Raw genomic sequence first — 20,253 nt, 5'->3', positions numbered from 1 at the left:
CACCCGCCTCCCCAGCCGCACAACTCGCCCGGCGAGGGGCCGACAGCAACCGGAGTCCCGCAGCAGCCGCCGCCACAGGGGACATCCGCGCACCGCCTCCGAGGGACAGGGACACGGACACGGCAGCCACATGCCTGCGCACTTGCTACAGGAGGAGGTAAGCGAAGGGCTTTGTCGGCTCCTCGCCCCGTCCTGTACCCTGCTCAGGGAAACGGCCCGGGCATCCACGCGTGTCCGCGGCACACGTATGTGCGTGGCGGCGCGGGCCACTTCTCGGCCGGGAGGCGAAGGCGCTCGGTGCGCTCGTAGGGCATCGCTCAGCCTCCGTCGGGAGACGGTGAATGAAACGGGGGCATCCGCCGCTGGGAGTAGTGCCCGGAGAGGGTTTGGCGAGGGGGGAGCGATCTCGAATATACTGAGCGTGAAATACGGGCTTGATTTAAAACATCCATCCAAAGCTGCTAGCAGGGGATAAGTCCTTTGTGGTATGAGGTCGTGGGGATTTGGGGAGGGGAGCGCTCGGACTGTGGTTTGTATTTATTATTCATTTTCCGAAAAGAAACGGCTCTCGCTTCGCAGCGTTTTTAAAACAAGTACTGCAGCAGGGAGCGTCTCTAGGACAGACGCAAGGTGAAAGCGGCCAGCTGCCCAGATGAAATGAATGACTGTGTCTGCATTGCCAAAGCCGAGCAAACATACAACAGGGAGACGGCCCATTTTTGGCAGAAGGCAGCCTGAATAACAACCCGGCACTGGGAAGATATGTAGAGTTAGAGAACATTTGAGATTTTATTTATTTATTTTTTGTTTGCCTCCGGGGCGTCACACTCCCCAGGGATGCAGGGGCTGATCCTGTGCTCCTGCTCTCGCATTCTCATCCTTCTCCGTTTTGCCTGTGCTGAGGAATGGGAGGTAAACCACAGCCCCCTTCCTTGCCTGTCACCAGCACGTGGTGGCTCTTCCCATCCTTTTGTGCAGGTGTTATGATCTTCCAGGGATGCTGTGATGTAAATAATTATATTCATTTCACCACCTGAAATGGATGCCAAGGACAGTGTGCTAAGACCACGTTCCTTGGTCTTGACGTGTACTTTGGGGCATATCCTGGAGGCTGGGAAGGATCCTGTCCCTGGGTCACACTGGGCATACTGAAATACGCAGGACCTGAGATTCAGTGCCCTGGGGGCCCTGGGTTAAACCCTTGGAGCTGCAGCTGGCTGTAGAGCTGTCTGGTTGCCAGGATCGCCTATGCAGTGTTTGATGCTGGTAGGGTACGTGGGGGGGCGTGGAGATGGGGAGCACATCTGTTGTGCACATGAGAGCTGCAAAGTCATTCGGAAAGGAGAGAGAGCTCACAAAGATGATTTAGTTGATGCTCTCCCTCTCTCAGCTCTAGATCCCAGATCGGTTCCTGTCCCATTTTCCTTGGTGGGAGTCACAGGAGTCATGGTGGCCATGAAAGGATAAAAATCTGTGTTGTTTTTTTTTTCTCCTGGTTTCCCTGGTTTCCAGCTAAATAGCTGCTCACTTCTCCCTCCCTCCTCCAACCCCAATCCTTTCCACCAGGACTATGGAGCTGTTTCACAGCCGTTTTATGGTTCTTTTGATTTAAGGTTAGTTTACATGTGAGAAATGACCTATTTGATTATATCAGTGTAATTCTAGCAGCAAAGGTATGTTGGTAAAATTCTTCACTTGTCTACTGCAACACAGTAAGAAGCATTTTTTTCTTCTCTGCTGTTTTCTTTGTACTCTCCCTCCTCCTATGTAACTCTGACTGTGACATAATCTATCACAGAGGAGAAAAATGCAGTTCCAACCTCAGATTCTTATTGTGGAAGCAGCATGTCCATATGGGGAGTATTACCCGTCTAATTATACCACCAGATTTCTGCTGGGAATTTTTCCTGCATAGACAAGTCTTCGGTCTTTTTGGTTTATTGTCTTCCAGCCAAGGAAGAAAACTGTGCCTTCCTGCCAAAATGTCAGATGAGAATATCTGACACTTTGGAATGGGCAGGATTTTTATTTGTCTTATCTCTGGATTAAAAGCCATTTCTCACAGCTCTTCTTGCGGGACTGCCTCTGAATTCTCCAGCAGCTTGGAGTATCACACCCTCAGAGTGACATTAATTAGAGAATCAGGGAGGGTTGGCCAGTGGCTGGGATGCGGAGGCAGCCAGTCCCAGCACAGCAGTGCCTGGGCACACTGGGAGCAGCAGAGTGCTCAGCAGCATCTAGGGTTTATCTTTCTAGCTAGGGTATGTTCAGTTGCGGAAGGAAAAGCTTAGAGGGCTCCCTGCCTAGCAATCATTACACTTCCCAAATGTGAGGAATCTCCTGGATTTGCCAACTCCTCCCCATAGGAAGGTATGTCTGTAACCCTCTAGTTTCTGCCCTTGGGAAAGGGAGGAGTTGGAGTGGCCATGTAAGCTGCCTGGCCTGATTTTAATGCTTCTCTCAGGAAACTAGGCCATGGCGGAGCAGTGGTCCTTCATAGATCCTGGCTGCCTAGGGTTCAGTCTGCTTTTAATTCGGGAGAGGTTTCTTTTCAGAAGGGAGCCCCGCAGCTGCAGGCTCTGAGCTCAGCCATGGCCTCTCCTGCTCCCTCCGGGTTGCTTCCCAGCCCGTTGTGCTGCACAGGCCCACGGCCCCCGGGCATGGAGGCAGGGCTGGGCAGCACACCCCCACCACCCACAGCCCACGTGCACAGCATCTCTGGGTCAGGCCCAGGCGTGCACTTGGGCTTGGGCCTGCGGAAGGGGTGCGAGCACCAGCAAACACTCAGCTGTCAGGATGGAAGTGGAAATAGGTGATTCAGGGTTCAGTGACCTGTTTCGTGAGGGTCAGTCCTGCCTGCTTTTTTCATCATGCGTGCCTGCTCAGGCGGGCTGTTACTGTGCCAGGGAAAACAAGCATGTGGAGAGGGAATGTTGTGTCATGGTTACAGAAGAGAGACGGGAGCCAGATCCAAAGAGCTCGCTTCTTAAACCTTCCTGTCCCTGCGTTGGTGGCCTCAGCTCATGGGATTGCCTTCCAGTGCCTCAGTTTGCCTGGTGAAGAGTGAGAGAGGGATAAGGAGCCCAACAGCAGCTGTGAAGCGGGGGCTGTGGGGCTGATTGGTCTGTTGGCGAGAGGCCCTGTTGCATCCCAGCCTGGATGGGGAGGCATGGGGACACAAAGAGGCTCTCCAAAGGAGCTTCCTGCCGTTACCTTGTGATCCCTACTGGGGTAACACAAAGACGTTGGAGGTTGGGAGAAGCCTGATGATTTAAAAAAAAAATCGTATTTCAGATCGTATTTCTCCTCCATCTCTTTGTTTGTTCACAAGGTTTCCTTTATTTTTATCTGGTTGTGTACAAGCCCAGACTAAAAGCCCACCTTAAAACTGCCCACTTATAAAATTGGAGAAAAATAAAAATCCTTGCAGCCTGCAAAAGAACTCACCAAAGCATTGATAGATGAAAATACTGGCTTTCAAGTCACCTCCTCCTCCCAGAAAGAAAAAGCCCTCTCCTTTTCACAGACCATCACTACATTCTTGCATTTGTAACCACCAATTTCTTGTCTTGTTTTTCCTTTTTCCTTTCTTGAACACATCCATTGCCATCTCTCCAAGGAGTTCTCCTCCACTTCTAGTACCACCACTGTCACCTCTCGGGTGACCAAGAATGGGAATGCCATCGTGGAGAAAGACTTACTCGATCATGACAACTTGGCAGCAGAACGAGGTATGGTAGATGATCTCTTTGATGAAACCTACCGTGAGAAGGAAGGCCCCAAGCCCCCTTTGCGATACGTCTGGAGGAATATCATCCTCATGAGCCTGCTGCATCTAGGGGCCATTATCGGGCTGACAATGATCCCTTCTGCAAAGATCCAGACCCTGGCATGGGGTAAGCACATTTCTCCGCTTGTTTCTCAAAATCTGCAAACATGGTTGTTGGGTGGGATTTTTTTTTCTCTCCAGGCTTCAAGAAGGAGAAGAAGTAAGTGGACGTCTTCTTTTAGAAGATGCTCAGCCAGCTTCATAGCAAGAAAACACTAGCAAGTGTCTCCTTTGAGGGGGAAGGATTTGACAGGGACTGCCTGGATGATTAAAGAACAAACCCTGCTGCAAGGGTATTAGACAAGATAGAGAGAGGAACTTTCCTCGTGCATCAATACTGCATCCTTGCTTGCTCGTGGAGGTCCTCTGCCTGGCAGGCATTTACTACGAGAATTGGCAGAAGTAGGGGCCCAATTTTCTGGAGTATTCAACCCTCACAGGAACAGTCCTGATGCTGAGTGGAAAAAAAGTCTTTACACAAAGTGATTCTAGTCTGCTAGACTTTGGAGTAACACACACCTGAATGCAGTGCCTTCTGAGGTGAAGCACAGAAAACGTTTGATGGAGCACAGTGACAGTCCTGGAAAGTTAGAAAGAAAGATATTAGCAAGAGCCCATTCAGGAGTGGCTGGAAATAGAAGATACAGGGAATTTGGTGAGAGGCTGTTGCCCAAAGTAACCATTCCTATGTAAGTCTGCAGATACTCCATGTGTTCGTGAGGGGAAAGAGACAAAATATAGTTGTGCTGAGAGTAAAAGTTCATTCTTGTATCATTCTTACAAGAACGCAATTAGCCTCCATCATTCTAGAATTAAGTGTGACAGCTTTCAAAAAATAAATAAGCGGCTCTCCAGGCAGTGAATTCCAATAGAAAGCACAACCAAGCAGAAGGTAGCTAGGAGAAGCTCCTTTTTATTCTGAGACCTATCCCTGAGCAAGAACCAAACTTCTTTGACTGCTTGAAAGACAGCTGGGACTGAGGCCCAAGCTGCTGGGGAGCCTCACTTTGCATGAGGCTTTATATGAACTTCCAAAGGGTTCAAGAAGCCAAACCATTCCTAGTGGAGAGTTCTAGAGATTGCATCCAGCCCTTGCTTTTCTGTGAAGCAGAGCATGCTGAAATGGGAAGCCCCAGTCATATTCAGAGACATGCTGGCATGGCAGCAGTGCTTTGAGTTTCAGCAGTGTTCCTGTGAAGTACTCAGGTGGGAGCAGCATGCTGGCCAGCCCAGGAGGACAGGTCCCAGTGAGGTCCTCTTGAAGTCCCTTGCACTGCCTTGCTGCCCCTGCTGGATGGAACTCAGGGTGGGTCATGCTCTTAGTCTGTCATCCTGACAGCTGTGAGCTATAAGCATTGCATCTGTGCTGGTAGGGAGATGGCTCCCTAGGCTGTCAGACTTTGTGCTTCCCCAGCTACTTAAGCATCTCACAGTAAGACGCCTGGGGATGAGCCCACTAGATGCCACAGGACTCAAGAGTCTGGCAACACCATCTGCAGAAACAGAGGCAGTGTTCTCTGTTCCCACACTGTCAGCATGGCCTTTCACAGGGATGTTATGAAAGAAAACGTTGCTGGCCTTTCCCTTGTGAGAACTTGACAGGCCTCAAGGACAGGCTGCATTTTTCCCTGGGGCTGGCAGGGCTGGGCAGGACACGCAGCCTCTGCACAACATTGGAGGAGTGTTTCTGGGCTGTCTGTGTGGTGGGGTGTCCCCTTCCTGAGCTCTTGGCTGCATGCAGGAGCTGCTGACCTGTTTCACACCAGCGTGCTGGCAGCCCGAGTCCTCTAACCCCCACCCAAACAGCTTCGGCTTTACAGCAAGGAGGAGGGTGAAGGTGAGCTGGACCTACTGGTTTAATGTCTGCTGAGATGTGCTGTTATTTCCAATCCATCCAACTCATCTCCTTGAGCTCCCCTGAGATATTTAAGTGGGCTTGAGCATCTCTGTTCAGAGGGTAAATGATGCCTTGCACTCTGCTGAGCCCCATCTTACCCTCAAAATGGTCTCTGAGGCAGTGTACTTGCAACCATGTGCTTGTTCAGGATATCTGTATGGCATACTATGGCACTTCTTGGGAATCTGCCCTGCTTTTTTTCCTGACCCCAGTCGCTCTTCTTCCTCAGCTAGCTCTGATGTGAAGAGCCAGTGGCTGTCCAGCCACTGTGAGGCACTGCATGATTCCTCAGTGGCTTCTGGAGTGACAAGTACCCTGGGAAGGAGAAAGCATGGAGTTTGAGGAACTGCATTGTTTTGGGCTAGCTGAAGATCCATCCTGTATTAATGGAGCTGCTGTGGCTTCAGAGAGCTCCCTGTCCTAGATCACATCCTCTGGAAAAGGACCACCCTTTCTCTCACCCTGCAGGCCAGACAAAGCTTTTTCAGCACATTCTCTGGGGCTGGGACACTTCCTCCATAAATTTGACTTCTCAATAAGGCTCCTTGCTCTCTCTTGCACTGTTCTTGTCTCAGCTCACTACTTTTTCTTGAAGGGACTTAGAGAGCCTCTGTGATTGTTATCTCACGCTCTTGTTGTTACCTTTCCAGCAAGGAAAGGATGACAATTCCTCTTTGACACACAAAGACAGAACTTGTCCACATGCCATGGGCTCATGGCAGAGCATCTCTCCCAGTTGTAGTTTTGGAGCTGTCGGTTTTTGTTTGTTTCTTTGTATAGATCATTCCTTCCTCAGGCTATGTACATGTAATATAAAATCATTGTGGCCCCAGATGTTCTCTATTGTGTCAGGTAGCTGATCTACCCTACTGTATTTTTTATAAGGAGCAATCCTCCGCTTGTATCCTCTTCATCTAGGCCAATGTCTCCTTGATGTTTCTGTCCCTCTGAAACCAGTTATATTGGTGACTGTGTCCTCTTTTGTTTTCATTTCTCTGTGTGCTAATTCCTCTTTGTCTCCCAAGCTCTCAAGCCCTGCCTTCATCATTGTTTGCTGTTCTGCATTGCTGTGTGCATTGTATCCCCTGATCTCTTTCTGGTACAGAGCTTCCCAGAACGAGCTGGGATTGTTGATCAGGTGAAAGCTCACCATATTTAAAGCTTTCTGAGCTCTTCCAGTGCTATGGCTTTCTTGCTAGCTCCCCTTTTTAATTACTGTCTTCTCCTCTACAGTTGACAAAATTTGGTCCAGACTTTTTTATCTCTAGGGATTGTGGGCAGATTTTGTTTCCTTTGCCAGACTGAGTCTGGAAGGAATAGATGCAAAGGGGCTGGACAGTTTCTCACTACTTGCTCCTCCAAAACATGATTTGGAGGTTGTCTTCCTGGCCTTCAGATACATCAGATGGTGATATTTGTGTTAAGCCCTGATGACCCAGCTCCTTGCAGCAGTGGCAGAAACATGGATTGATACTTTTCTGAATCATAATCTTGCTGGATAATTTATGCAACAGACAGCCTGAAAATCCCCAGCAAAATGTTTATAGAAGTCTGATTCTACTTTCCCATCGAGGCTGCTACTGGCAGCACCTCTCCTAGTGTCCTCTCCAGGCTTAATTTGCAGGCAACAGTGCTTCTCTGCTGAGTGCAGAGGGGAAGTTCTGATTTTGCCAGACAGGGAAGTTACAGTTTAGCAACAGCAGCTTCTATTGCTCCTTCTAAACACTGTTCCCCTTATGCTGCCTGCATGTGTTGCCTTACTGTTGATTTATTTCTCCCGAGAGCAGCAACTGTTTGCTATCCTCACAACCTGGCTAGGTTGGACTGGGAAGCAAACAGAAAACAATCTAGAACTGTAGCTTTCCCTCCCTCCCTCTGAGCAGAAGCCCAAGGACACCTGTGGGAGGAGGAACACCTCTTCATGTAAACATCCTTGATGCTGAATGCAGGTGACAATGCCTTTAGCACATTCCTGGCTTCCCATCATAACTTGAGGTCTGAATCTGAGCCGCAAAGAGGTAGAGGCTATTGAGTCATATAAGCACGACTGAATCTGAAATGTTTTTGATTCATTTTTTGGGCTGCAGAGTGCACTTTAATGCCCGTGGTCATAATTCTTTATATTTCATTTGAATGGGTCATTGGCAACATCACCTGAGATGCTGCAAATACAATATCTTTTGGATATTCTATACTGCAAAGCCACAATCATGTCATGGTACTGAACATGACGCTGAAACCTCAGCTGATGGAGTGCTTAAGTCCTTCAGTTTGGGGCAGCGTGACAGGGCAGCTATGAAAGCCTGGGCTACTTCATCTCACCTTCCCTGTTCCCTTTCCAATTCCCATCCTAATGAGTGATCTTGGAGAAGTTCTTCTTCATTCCCTGCAAGATGAAGTCATAGTCATCTGTTCAGGAGGATGAACCCCCTGAATCATCATGGTACTGATTCCTCTGTTCACCAACATTTTTTTCGATTGTCCATATCCTGTTCCTGCTCCAGTTATCACTGTCATAACCTATATGTCTGACAGAGCTAATAGCCCCCAGGAAGAGTTCAGGTTTCTTTGAGTCTGTGTGCCATATGTGCATAGCCAGATAACCAGGTCCTTTCCCACTGCACGTTTCTGCTCCTTAGATAAAGTACAGTTATTGTATGTGGGCAAGAGGCAAGGCAGCATGGAGTTATAGTTAGTTGTAAGACAGCATGTGAGAGTTAACTAGAAAGAGAAGCCTGAGCTTAGCTTATAAATAGGGCCTGTACTCACCTAACCTGGTATTTACTTTCTAGCACCGTTAAAGATGATGAAAGATTGTACAGTTCCATTTCCATTCCCAGTTCACCATTAACTCACATCTGCTTGCCCCACGGTGGGGAGCTGGGCTCATTTCCTAGCAAGTTACCCCCTACATCCTTGATCCAACATCCACTGCAAGCCACCATTGTTTTTTTTTCCTATGGACTCCCTGTTTGGTGTTTCTCATAGAGTATGTAGAGGTTGGAGAGATACTGCTCTCAGCTCTGGTTTAAGCTGCTTGTCATTCTTGGAAATCTACCTCAGCTGCCAAGATGTGCACAGTAGGTTACCCAGAGGTTTTATGAAATCTGCTTTGCAGGGCACAGCAGCCTTTGCCCAAGGGAGAATGATAGTGTGTCACACTCCTACCACTAATAGGAAGTGTCTGCAACATCCAGAAGTGGGTTTAGTTGCTACTGCAATGTCTGATATTATTCAAATCAAAGTCAAAGGCCTGGATTATTTGAATGAAGGAACTGATTTTAGTCATGTTACTAGCAATGTATTTTCTGAATTAAAGATAAGCTTGGTTAGATACATTTAGCTGGAATTAATGGTACTGTCAAGTGTACTGGTGATCCTTATCAATGGGCCTACTTGTAGGATTAAGGAGCTGTCTACAGGATTAAGCGAATTGGCTGAAATCTGCAAGTTTTTGCCAATGATGGAGTTACCTTTTGGGAAAGCAAGAAGATGTCCCTTCTCCCAGAGCTCCCATTAGATTAGTAGGTTAGATATTTTTCTAGTCAGCTCAGATTAAGGAAGGGAGCAGAAGAGAAGCCTAACCATGGGCTTCAGCTGTCCTCCTAAATAACTTTAAGATAACCTACTATCTTTAGGTTAAAAGAATGCAAAAGAGTGACAACAGGTGAGATAAGGAAGTGAAATCCTTGATTGGGAAGTATGGGAGGAATGGGGGAAGCCACTCCATGGTAGACACATCTGTTAGATACACCTCTCCTCCTCCCAGACCAAGCCTGTCTGATGAGGGGAAATGCTTTGTACTAAAGTACTCTCATGTTGATATACTACTGCCCTAGTATATGCTTTCCATGGGTTCTTCTCTTGAATACACAGCTTTGGGGGAAAGTTTGCCTTTCTGTTGCTTTGCCTGAAAATGTGATGCAGGCTTGCTCTAACTGCTCCAATGCTTTCATTTCCTCTCCAGCCATTCTATGTTTTGTGTTGAGTGCTCTGGGAATAACAGCTGGATCTCACCGCCTCTGGAGCCATCGATCTTACAAAGCCTCACTGCCCCTGCGGATCTTCTTGACTATTGCAAACTCAATGGCCTTCCAGGTAAGCACCTGTTCTTTGTGCGGAAACAAGTCCTCAGAAACTCCCCCGAGTCCGCGTTTCAGATACAGGGCACAAGACGATGACTGGTTCCTCTCTCCTATTACCTTTTGTTAGCAAGTAACCTACCCTTTCCATCTAATATTGTGGTGCTGAAGTCCATCTCATTGCCTTCACCTTGCCCCTTCAGAGTGTGACTGTGAGATGAACCTTGCTAATGAGATGGGGGAAGGACTGCTCACCAAGGTCAGGAGTAGGAAAGCTCTCCAAAGCAGGAATGTACGCTTCCCTTGCATTCTCCAGTACTTGCCTTAGCAGGACCTGTGAAGGAGGTGTGAATGTGCCAAGTGCTCTCCTGTTACTTGGGTGGCCTCACCCTCCTCTTTCTGCACTACTGAAAAGAGGGGGACACATCTGCACAGACTGGGGAGTAATGCTGTGGAATTTGCTGCTGCAGAAAGACCAAGCACTTGAGCATTTAGGGGTAGGCTTTGATTTTGGAATAGTGATGGCGAGGAATAACCCTAATTTGAAGTCATACCACTAGCTTGCAGAGAGTCATCCCATGGCAATGATGTTTCAAGGAGAGAGGGTTGGGCCCATCCCGAGTGGCCCAACTGACTTGGAGGCAGCTGATAAGCTCCTCAGGATATTGCCTAATCACTCCTGAGAGCATTTCATCATCTGCAAAAGCAAACAAGCAGGGCAGTCCTTAAGGACTGCATAAAGTAGCAGAGATGGCCCTGAAGAAGTTAGAGTGAAAACCCTAATTGGATTGGCACAGAAAAATTATCAGTCTCTCCTGTTTATTGCTATAATGAAACTCCATTCTCTAACTATACTAGAGGGGACTTCATACAGGATAGCTACTATGTAGGAAGCAGTGGGTTGCATGGCAGGCCGTAGCACTTTCTGCTGGAAGAAGGTGCACAGAAAAGTGCCAATGCTTTGCCCTTAAGTAATTTTTCAGCTGAAGTGTGGGGAGAAGGGTAAAGTCCAAGTGGACCACCTACTTTAGAGCCACTATCTCACTTTGTTCACTGTGCAGCCATCGAGGATATAATCACTGACGTGATCAGAACAGGGAGGGAATGTTTTCTCCAGTCTTGGAAAAGTTTCTAAAACACCATTCACTTTCCTATACTCTGTTAGTATCAAATCAGTTTTTCATGAAGAAGAGGAAGGACCAAACTGTTGATTCCAGCTATTGGTCCAGTACTCAGCATGGGAATGAGTTGGGTTGCTGTGTATTGGCCAGTCCCATATAAAGACCATCCTTCACAGGGTTGTAGGGCAGAAGAGGAAAGAATTTGCTGAGCTACTGCTATAGGGAATAGACAAAGATGAGAGACAGTCAGATATTCCAGCTTCAATAGGAACTAATCCAAAGTTTTACTGAAAATTCAGTACCATTCCTCTTGAGTTTTTTCTTTTAATACTTACTCTCAACAAGATCAAGAGAAAGTTTATTTGCAATTTACCTCATTCCTGTTATTGACAGCAGCTCTAAAATCAGACTGGTAACTATTCAAGCCAGAAAAGATCACAGATTGTCTTATCTGAGGTCCACCAGAAAATGCCTGTCAGCTGCTCAAAGACCTGCTGCTTCTGTTTTCAGAGAATTTGAGCCCTATCTGGCTCTTCCATTGTGAAGACCAGACAGCAGCAGTGTAGCAGAAGCCCCTCTGGTTATAGCTTATAAGCTGGAAACTCCCAAGGAGGGAGGGTTCTCTGAGGCTTTGCCTGCTGACCTAAGAAAGTCAAGGTTGCAGTTAGGGCTGGTCCCAAGCTAAGATCAGTAGAAAAGACATATGCTAAAGTTTGGATCAAGAGTCTGAGTTTTCTGCCTTGAAATCCCTGATATGTGTTTGTATACACAGTGTGAAAGACGAAGTAGTACCATGCTCTAGCTGGAGGGCATGGCCTCTCTACAAATTTGTGCCTGCTACCTGCAGCAGAAGGCATAGTTCATAGAAGCCCTATGTAAGTAATGAGATTAAGGAGTCTCTCATGTAACAGAGGAAATAGAGATGTGCTTAGATCTGTTTCTTGCTTTCTAGGATGCTGTAATACATGGCTTTAAGCAAATTAAGATCTTGCTGTAGAGGAATGAGTACAGGCTCATTGAAATCTATTCTTAAAAGTGGCCAAAACAAGTGTTTTGTGATACAAATGATGAAAGCTTTGACATTTTTCAAACCATATTGATTTCCTAGCTCAAAATGAATGGGCAAATTTTGGTAACTGTCATTGAAGTTGTGTGTTTATTTCTAAATCTTTTAAGATTGCCTTATTTAAAAAAAGAAAAAAGAAAAAAAAAGAGGTTTAAAAAAAGGATTGCCCCCAAGTCAAACAGATTTGGCAATCCCTGGAAAAGTAAGGCAGGCTGACCTATGGAAAATGTCATTGTAGAGTGAAGGGACAGGTTGATCAATACCTACTGGCAGCTCTATGGACATGGTCAAGAGACCAGTGCATGCTGAGTTGTGTGAGGGAGGAGGCATGAACTGGCCAGTTAGGAGTGGGTATTGTGGGGTGGGGGAACAAACAGAACCAATCAAAGCCTGTGATGCTGTAGAGGATGTGCAAACCAAGACCTAAAGTTAAGTAATTAAAAACAACAACAAAAGAGAGTTAAAGAATTAAAAAGAAAAAAAGAAAAAAGAAGAAGATGCTAAAGAACAAAGAAGATGCAACCTCTGCTTTAAAAGTCAGAAACCTCAAATCCTAAAGACAGAATGACTAATACACAGTCATGTCAACAGGATTTCGTAGGCCCTTTTGTAAATTTGAAGGGAGCATCTCCAGCCTTAGCCCTAAGTTTCTCCTCATCTTGCCTTGCAGAATGACATCTATGAGTGGGCCCGGGACCACCGTGTCCATCATAAGTTCTCCGAGACAGATGCAGACCCTCACAATGCTATGAGGGGCTTCTTCTTCTCCCACATCGGGTGGCTGCTGGTACGCAAACACCCAGATGTCATAGAGAAGGGCCAGAAGCTGGACCTGAGCGACTTAAAGGCTGACAAAGTGGTGATGTTCCAGCGGAGGTAAGTAGTGGGGTATGGGATAGAGTAGGAACCCCACAAGCAGGCTAGGGGGCTCCTTTGGTGGAGTATGAAAGGAGCTTGGGTGTCATGTGAGAAATGTGAGTCCTTGGTCTGCTGAGGCTTTGCCATAGGATAAGGTCTGTGAGAAGTCAGCTGTGCCTCTTCTATAGGAAGCATTTAGAAGCTGGTGCCAGGGTGCCAGCCCTCCCACACCCCTTTCTCACCTGCCAGCCTTGTAGCACCTCACTGGCATGGGCTGAGTTTTTTTCACCACAAACCACTTTCATGCCTGCTTGCCCACAGTCCCACTGCTGCCTGGGCTGGCCCAGAACCCACCTATGTGTGCCTCTGGGCCATCCCTGGAGAAGCTGTGGTTCATGTTCCAGGTCATGCCTCTGCCTCCCTCCCATCAGTCTGCTGGAAAGAGATGAAAGACGAGTTGAAAATGGGGACATGAGAGGGGCAGCCACTAAGAAGGACAGTCTTGATTCATTTGTGCCTCCTGTGTGGAGTGTCTGTCATCTGTCTGGGGCTGTAATGCGGCTCACCTTTGGAGGAGATGAGCTTGTCACCAGGGCTGCAGGGATGAGACACTAAAGTCTAACTCAGTCCCAGATGAACCAAGTAGTTTATGCTCTCCTACTTTTTGTGGATTTTGCTTGTGGACCACCAGAGTGGCTCAGCTTCCCCTACTCCTATCCTTCCAGTGTGAGAGACCCAGTATGCTCAGCTATTTGAACAGGGCAAGCATCCTCTGCTTGCATTTGTTTGTGGGATATATTGGCAGACAGGGCCAAGTGCAAGGAGGAGATGCAGCACTTGGCCAGAGCTGGAGAACAGACCTTCTGTGGAACCTTCTGCAAATGTGGCACTGCCTTATAGAGACCAGCATAGCTAAGGGATAAATAGGAGATCGGGAAAAAGGCAGCAATTGGTGTCTGGACTTATGGTGATGGGGACATTTCTACATATGTGTGGCTGGGACAAAGAGGGCAGGAATTTAGTCCACATCTCTTGCTCAGAGATAAGACTTGGCAGTCTCCAGCAAGGGCTTCTGTGCACCCAGAGTAAAAGATATGGGACTCAGTATTGAGATATTTCTGCACTTGATTTTCCCTGTATGACTCAGACAAAAAAATCTCCCAAGGGAGGACTGAACCAGCCCTGCATCTGTCACTGAACAGTTTCCTCCTTGTCCCTTCTTTTCCAGATACTACAAGCCATCGGTGGTGTTGCTGTGCTTCACGCTGCCCACTGTAGTGCCCTGGTACTTCTGGGATGAATCCATCATCATCAGCTTCTTCATTCCAGCCATCCTGCGCTACGCCTTAGGGCTCAATGCCACCTGGCTAGTGAACAGTGCTGCCCACATGTTTGGCAATCGGCCATATGATCAGAACATCAACCCACGGGAGAACCCACTGGTCAGCGTGGGGGCCCTAGGTACGTTCAGCATCCATGATTTTCACTGCTGGTGCTGCAGCTGTTTATGGAGATTTCTGTGAATCCAGGTGTCCTCATTTCCCCTACATCATTCCCCTCCTGCCCTGCAGCTTTTGTATGTGGAGGTGTTTCCCGGTCTAGTCAGTGAGTACATAAGGGCAGTGGGGTTATCAGCTTCCACTAGCCTCTCTGCAGCCTGGAAAAGACTCTGTTAGACTTAGCACCTCCTTATCTCAATAGCAATTTTTTTATTTACCTTGCTCCAAGGTCTCTCTGCCCTGTTTACCAGACCAAAAAATTTGTTCTGCAGTCTCAGCTTATCTCTTAGATTTATCATCTTGAAAACCAGCAGATGCGTATTTGGATGTGCTCTTAGGGTGGCTAGTGATTTGGGGCTACTTGAAGATGAGACAAGCCAGATCTCATGCATTTTCCCAAATTCTGAGATCAAGGAAAGTATATCCTAGCATTTGCACATATCTGTTGCCCTAAACTCAAATCTCAGCTGCTATGCATCCCTGTATATTACTGTAGCTACACTGATTTCCATCACTGAAAGATCTATTCTTAAGGTTTTAATAGAGAGGGATTTTAACTACAGAGAGCCAGGGGGTAGGAACAGGAGTCCAGGCAATGTAATTGGGCATTGAAGCCCACCTTAACACTCTCTAGAGCAGAAGATAACTGGCTTATGTAGATTGCTTAGTAGAGGTCTCTCTGCATTGCTCCCATCTGGAAATACCTTTTGGATTTTGGCGTTAGGACTGTTAATTGACCTCTCCCGGTCTGTCATGGACTTAATGCAGGTCTGTCTGGTAGCTCAACCTATACAAGAAGGTGTCTCATTGTGGCAAAGGAAAATCCATTAGGATTCCCCCAATTTATTGGTGCAGTCTGTGAACCAGAACTTTTCTAGGCTCCTGGCTGCATGCTCATTTTCTGCCAAAGTCTCATAACTCCTCTATGGCTGTCATCGCCTCTTTTGGGCCACCACAGGCTTCCTCTAGTGCTGGACTATGTCCAAATGAAATGGGGCAGATCACAGACGAGAAACTGGGCTGAGAGGAGAGAGCAACCCAGACTCAATCCAGAGCCTGTTGCAGGACTGTGGTGCTTTGGGCCAAGTGAAAGGGGCCCTAGCCTAGAGCTCTTCCCATCCTCTCCTTGGTCTTGTTTTGCAGGAGAAGGTTTCCACAATTACCACCATACATTCCCCTACGACTACTCCACCAGTGAGTTTGGCTGGCGCTTCAATTTAACCACAGCCTTCATCGACCTCATGTGCCTCCTGGGGCTGGCCAGCGATCGCAAGAAGGTCTCCAAAGAGGTCATCTTGGCCCGGAAAATGCGGACTGGAGATGGGAGTCACAAGAGCGGCTGAGTTCCTACTCCCCTTCACACACACATCCACACCTCTCCTTCCTCCTTTTCTCCCTTTCTCCTTTCCTGACCCCTCTGAACACGCTGGACAGAGGTTTAATGTTCTGTTTACTAACTACTGAATAATGCTACCAGTTTGCTTACGATAATGATAATGAGTTTTAACCTCCTCCCATGGTGTATTTCATGTGATGTATTTAAGACCTGGAGCTCTGCCTCTGTAACACCAGGACACCCCTTTCCCCCTCCCCTGTCCCTTTTTGTTCTCATTTCTAACTCCTCTGTTCTGTCTTCTGCTTTACTTCATCCCTGTCTCCCCAGGTGGAGGAGCTGGTGGGAAGCAGCCTGGGCCATTGCAGCCCTCTGCATACCACAGTGCTGAGGGATGCCCAAACCATCCAGCTGAAGAGTTAAGCCAAAGTCAGTGTGACCGTCTCCCCAAAATTCCCTCCTCTACTTCTTCTGTCCCTCCTTTCTCAAGGGCTGCTGATGCTTGGCATGGCTAAACTGCTGTCTGGGATAAGCAGCCCTGTCCCTTTCCCTTACTGTTGGGTGCAGAGTGTGGGGAGTGGTCTCCTCCCCACCTCTCAGCCCTCTGGTGGTGGGAGGAGAGCCCCAAAGGTGTCTGAGAGCTCCAGGCAGGTCTTGGGTGGTTTTGTTGGGTGCTGCCAAGATTTTGCCAGCAAATAGGATGTGCCAAAACTGAGAGGGGAGAAGGACGTAAACCAAAGCTTCACCACTGTATTAAGCTGCTTTACATGCTGGAGGAACAGTGTCCCCACAAATGTTCTGGTATCCCTGCGTGCCCCAGGGTTTGGGTGCAGGGGCACAGGAGACATGGCTGGTATGGCGAGGGAGCACCTGTGTGCTCAGGAGGGTGTGAGGACATCTTGGAAGACCTACAAAGCATGTCTCTCCCTCTGCATGGGCTCTCGATTAACAAGTGCCTGACAAACACTGAGATGGAGCGAGGTGGCAAGGAGCTGAGGGGGTTTTGCAGTCCCCAGTTCCCTGAGGGATGGGGATGCACTGTCTAGAGAACACAGGAAGAGAATGCAGCTCCTCCTTAGTCCCTTAGCTTGCTTCCTGACCCCTTATGATTGCCAGCCTGCTGCTCAGCCTGGTGAGCAAGCTGCTGTCCCGCTATGCAGGCAGCGCGGGTGGTGAGGCAGCGCAAAGGTCGGTTATATCACCAGGGCCTGAGACAGCGTGGGCAGGCAGCTGAAGGGCGTGTTGGGAAAAAGAAGTTCCTGTGGGTGTTGTTTCCTGTAAGCTGCACAGACTGAAGCAGGAGTTCAGGCGGTTGGGTCGTGGGCACAATGGACCCTCACCAGGCTGAATGTGCTTTTTTTTTTTTTCCTCCTTAGCTTCCCTCACCATTATCCACTTTTATTTTTGCAATTAGTTGTAGCAATAGTATCAATTACGTTGCTTAAACACATGGATGGAACCGGAGGAAAGCATAAGAGGTGACCAGGAAGGGGTAACATTGGAGCAGATTGGTGGCATCTCCCTGGTTCTGGGGGCAGCTCATCCGCCTGGCCCCTTGCCCCGCTCCCCACAGAGCAGGCTGGCAAGCCTCCCTGCAGCCAGCTGCTGTGGCTTTGCTGCTCAGAGACATGTGGCAACCAGGACAGCTTTGCAATGCTCTCTGTAACTCTCTTTAGCTCAGGACTCTCCTCTCCTTTCCCCTCCCTGCAGCATCCTTGTCACTGCTCGTCAGTAGGACCCATCTGCTCTGAGGTACCAGGACTGATGTGATCTCCTGCTGAGGGCTGTGATGTGGAGCTCACATCCCAAAGGTAGCGGCACTGGACTAAAGGCAGCATACTTACAGCCCCACTGCTTTGTTGGGGTCAAAGGGGAGAAACACTCTTAGCTCTACAACTGTGGGCTGCCTTCACCAAACCCCTGTGAACTCTTTGAAGTCTCCACAGAGGATGAGGTGCTCCAGCCAGTGCTGTGAAGGGGGGGAGGTGAGGAGAGCAATTACTTGCTCCTGGTGCCCTCAGCCTGCAGCACGACATACCCTGTGGCAGATAAGTGTGCGTGACATGCTGCAACAGCTCACGTCCTCCCAGCAGAGAAAGCAGGGCCTGACTGACTCCAAGGGTTCCTTTTGAATTTCAAGTGCTGATTTGGGTCCAGAATTTGGAATTAGGGTGGAAGCTGAGGAACAGTAACCAAACAGTCCTGGTGTTTGCCCAGTCACTTTCAAGGTGGATTGGCAAATATCTCTGGGTGCCTTAAATCTTTCTTTAAAATACATAGAAGTATTGACAGCTGTTTGCTGTTTTTCGTTTTGTTGGTTTTTCGGGATTTTTTTTTTTGCTGAATTATGAACATTTGAGGGGTTTCTTAATTATTTAATCGCCTACATTGAACTGTGGGTGGGTGATTTTGAATGTACTTGAGTTAGAAATTTTTGTTAGATTAAGAAACAGATAGAACATTTTAGGTAGACCTTTGTTTGATATATATATATATATATACGTACATATATATATATATATATACACACCTATAAATATATATATATATTTTTGGTGGCATGTTTGTATCCTGGATGCATCATCTGTATGTTCACTGTAAATGAGTCTGTGAGAGGTGGAAGCAGATGAGGTGGCAGCGGAGCCGTTCCCTGAGCCCAGGTGAGCACCTGCCTGCTGTGCCTTCTGGGATAGCGTCATGTCATGCCTCAGTTTCCCTGCATGAGGCTGCACGCTGCCCACAGGGAGCGGGAGGGAGGCAGCAGCACACCATGTGCACACTGATGCTGGAGGAAGCATTTCCTAGGCCCGTTCCCAGTCCTGGTGGTATCACAGAGAGCAAGTGTTCGGTGCTCGGGGAAGGACTGGAGAGCTGAACCTGCGCGCTGCCTAAGCTCTGTCACTTGAGAGTAGGATACGATTTTTCATAGCTTAGGGATTTCTGCATAGTAGTATCTCTCTGTTTTGTGTACTCGAAAAGGAAAAAACAAAAAAAAACTTTTTGAAATAATTTCTACTAATATGGAAACAGACATCTGGTTGTGCTGATCTGAAATTTTATTTGTTCATAATAAAAATGTTACTTTAAGAACCGTTGGGCTTCCAGCGTGATGAGCGGCACGGGGCTAAGCACAAGAACTTAGGAGGCACATTGTCACCCACGCCTTTTGCTGAGCTGGCCTCAGAGGTCCTCGTGGGTCCCTTCCAAAGCGGGATATTCTGTGTTCCGTGGGCTAGAAGATGCCAATCCTCAGTCCTGCTCCCTCCCACCGTTGGCAAGGAAGGGGAGATCACCCTCTGCCTCTGTAAGGGTGCTGAGCGAGCAGCTCATGATGGCTGCTCCCTCCCGGCACGCCTGCTGCCGGCTGCCCGCGCCATGGGTTACTGCAGGTTATCCAGCTGGGCCTTCTGCCAGCGCCCGCGGCCGCCAGCCGTGCATGCAGCACAACACGTAATACCGGCAGCCCGGCCCCACGTCACACAAGTTCATTCACCTCGGCCAGGGGAATTTTCCTGCTGCTGCTGGCCCTTCTCTCCCTGTCCCTTTTCAAAGCTGGAGGGAAGTGAAAGAAAAAGGGGCAATCCCCCCACCAAATATCGCTTTAATTCCTGGTTGCTTCCCCCTGCCACACCCGAGCACCCTTCAGCCAGAAATGCAGAGTGAGGCCCACTCAGCGTAGGCCCAACTTGCTCCACTTGGATGCGGAGTGCACACAGCACCGAGGCACCGCGGCCTTGCACACAGCGTGTGGATCTCGGCACAAGGGGCCCACGCTCTGCTTCCCAGGCTGAGCCCCGGCCGCAGCGCCCTGCCCCAGGGCGGGGGGCACAGTGGGGGCTGCGTGGCTGCTCTGGGCTGGCAAAGGGCTGCTGCTTGTGGTATCCAGGGCTCTTCTCATTCAGCACAATCCCTCTGAAAACAAATCAGGCAGAAGGCCCATCTCCAACCCTAATTATTCAAAAAAGCCTAAAAATAAAGTTAATGATCCCTCTGCCCGCGTTTCACGAGAGCAGAACTCAGATCTCTGCCTCTCCCTTTTTCTCCGAGGCTGTCATTAAATTCCCTGCCCAAAATACACTTTCCGGCACTACTGAGCCCTCCAGCACTGCCAGCTCAGCACTGAGCTCGCTCGCTGCCTGGAAGCGTTTTAAAGCGATTCCTGTTCCCCCTTCTCTGCGTGATCTATGAATTCGGGGTGCCATCCCGATGCACCCCAACTCTGCGTCTTTATGGATCTCACCCCACCGGGGCACGGACGGGTTAAGGCGCTGCTGGGAAGAGAGGGCAGGGAAACAAGCGACCGCTTGTTCGCAGCCGCCGGCGGGAGGGACCGAGGGCGCAGCCTGCGGGTGGCCAGGTGGGGGTTGCGGGCACGGCCCCTTGCATCCCTGCCTCCGTGAGTCCGGGAGCCCTCGGCACAGGGCAGACCCGCGGACACGTGGATGCCGCGACCCCCCTTCCCACCTCCCCGGCTGGCGCCAGGCAGTTCGGCCACCCGGCTGGCGGAGCCCTGCGCACGCTGCTCTCGCCCATTGGCTGAGCCCAGCCGCAACGGCTGACGGTGCACA

The 20,253-nt window shown here is 48.9% G+C and overlaps 1 protein-coding gene across 1 annotated transcript; it reads left to right on the top strand.

The window, feature by feature from the left end:
• The first annotated feature begins 6 nt into the window (after window positions 1–6).
• SCD (stearoyl-CoA desaturase) lies at window positions 7–18,777 on the top strand. The gene is made up of 6 exons (XM_003208002.4): window positions 7–157; window positions 3,620–3,896; window positions 9,694–9,824; window positions 12,666–12,871; window positions 14,082–14,314; window positions 15,496–18,777. The coding sequence occupies exons 1-6, from the start codon at window positions 131–133 to the stop codon at window positions 15,693–15,695; spliced, it is 1,074 nt and encodes a 357-aa protein (XP_003208050.1). The 5' UTR covers window positions 7–130; the 3' UTR covers window positions 15,696–18,777.
• The last annotated feature ends 1,476 nt before the right edge of the window (window positions 18,778–20,253 follow it).

This window comes from Meleagris gallopavo, chromosome 8, assembly GCF_000146605.3.
Source record: "Meleagris gallopavo isolate NT-WF06-2002-E0010 breed Aviagen turkey brand Nicholas breeding stock chromosome 8, Turkey_5.1, whole genome shotgun sequence".
In the NCBI taxonomy this organism is placed as follows: Eukaryota; Metazoa; Chordata; class Aves; order Galliformes; family Phasianidae; genus Meleagris; species Meleagris gallopavo.
This window is presented reverse-complemented; position numbering and strand designations above follow the sequence as displayed.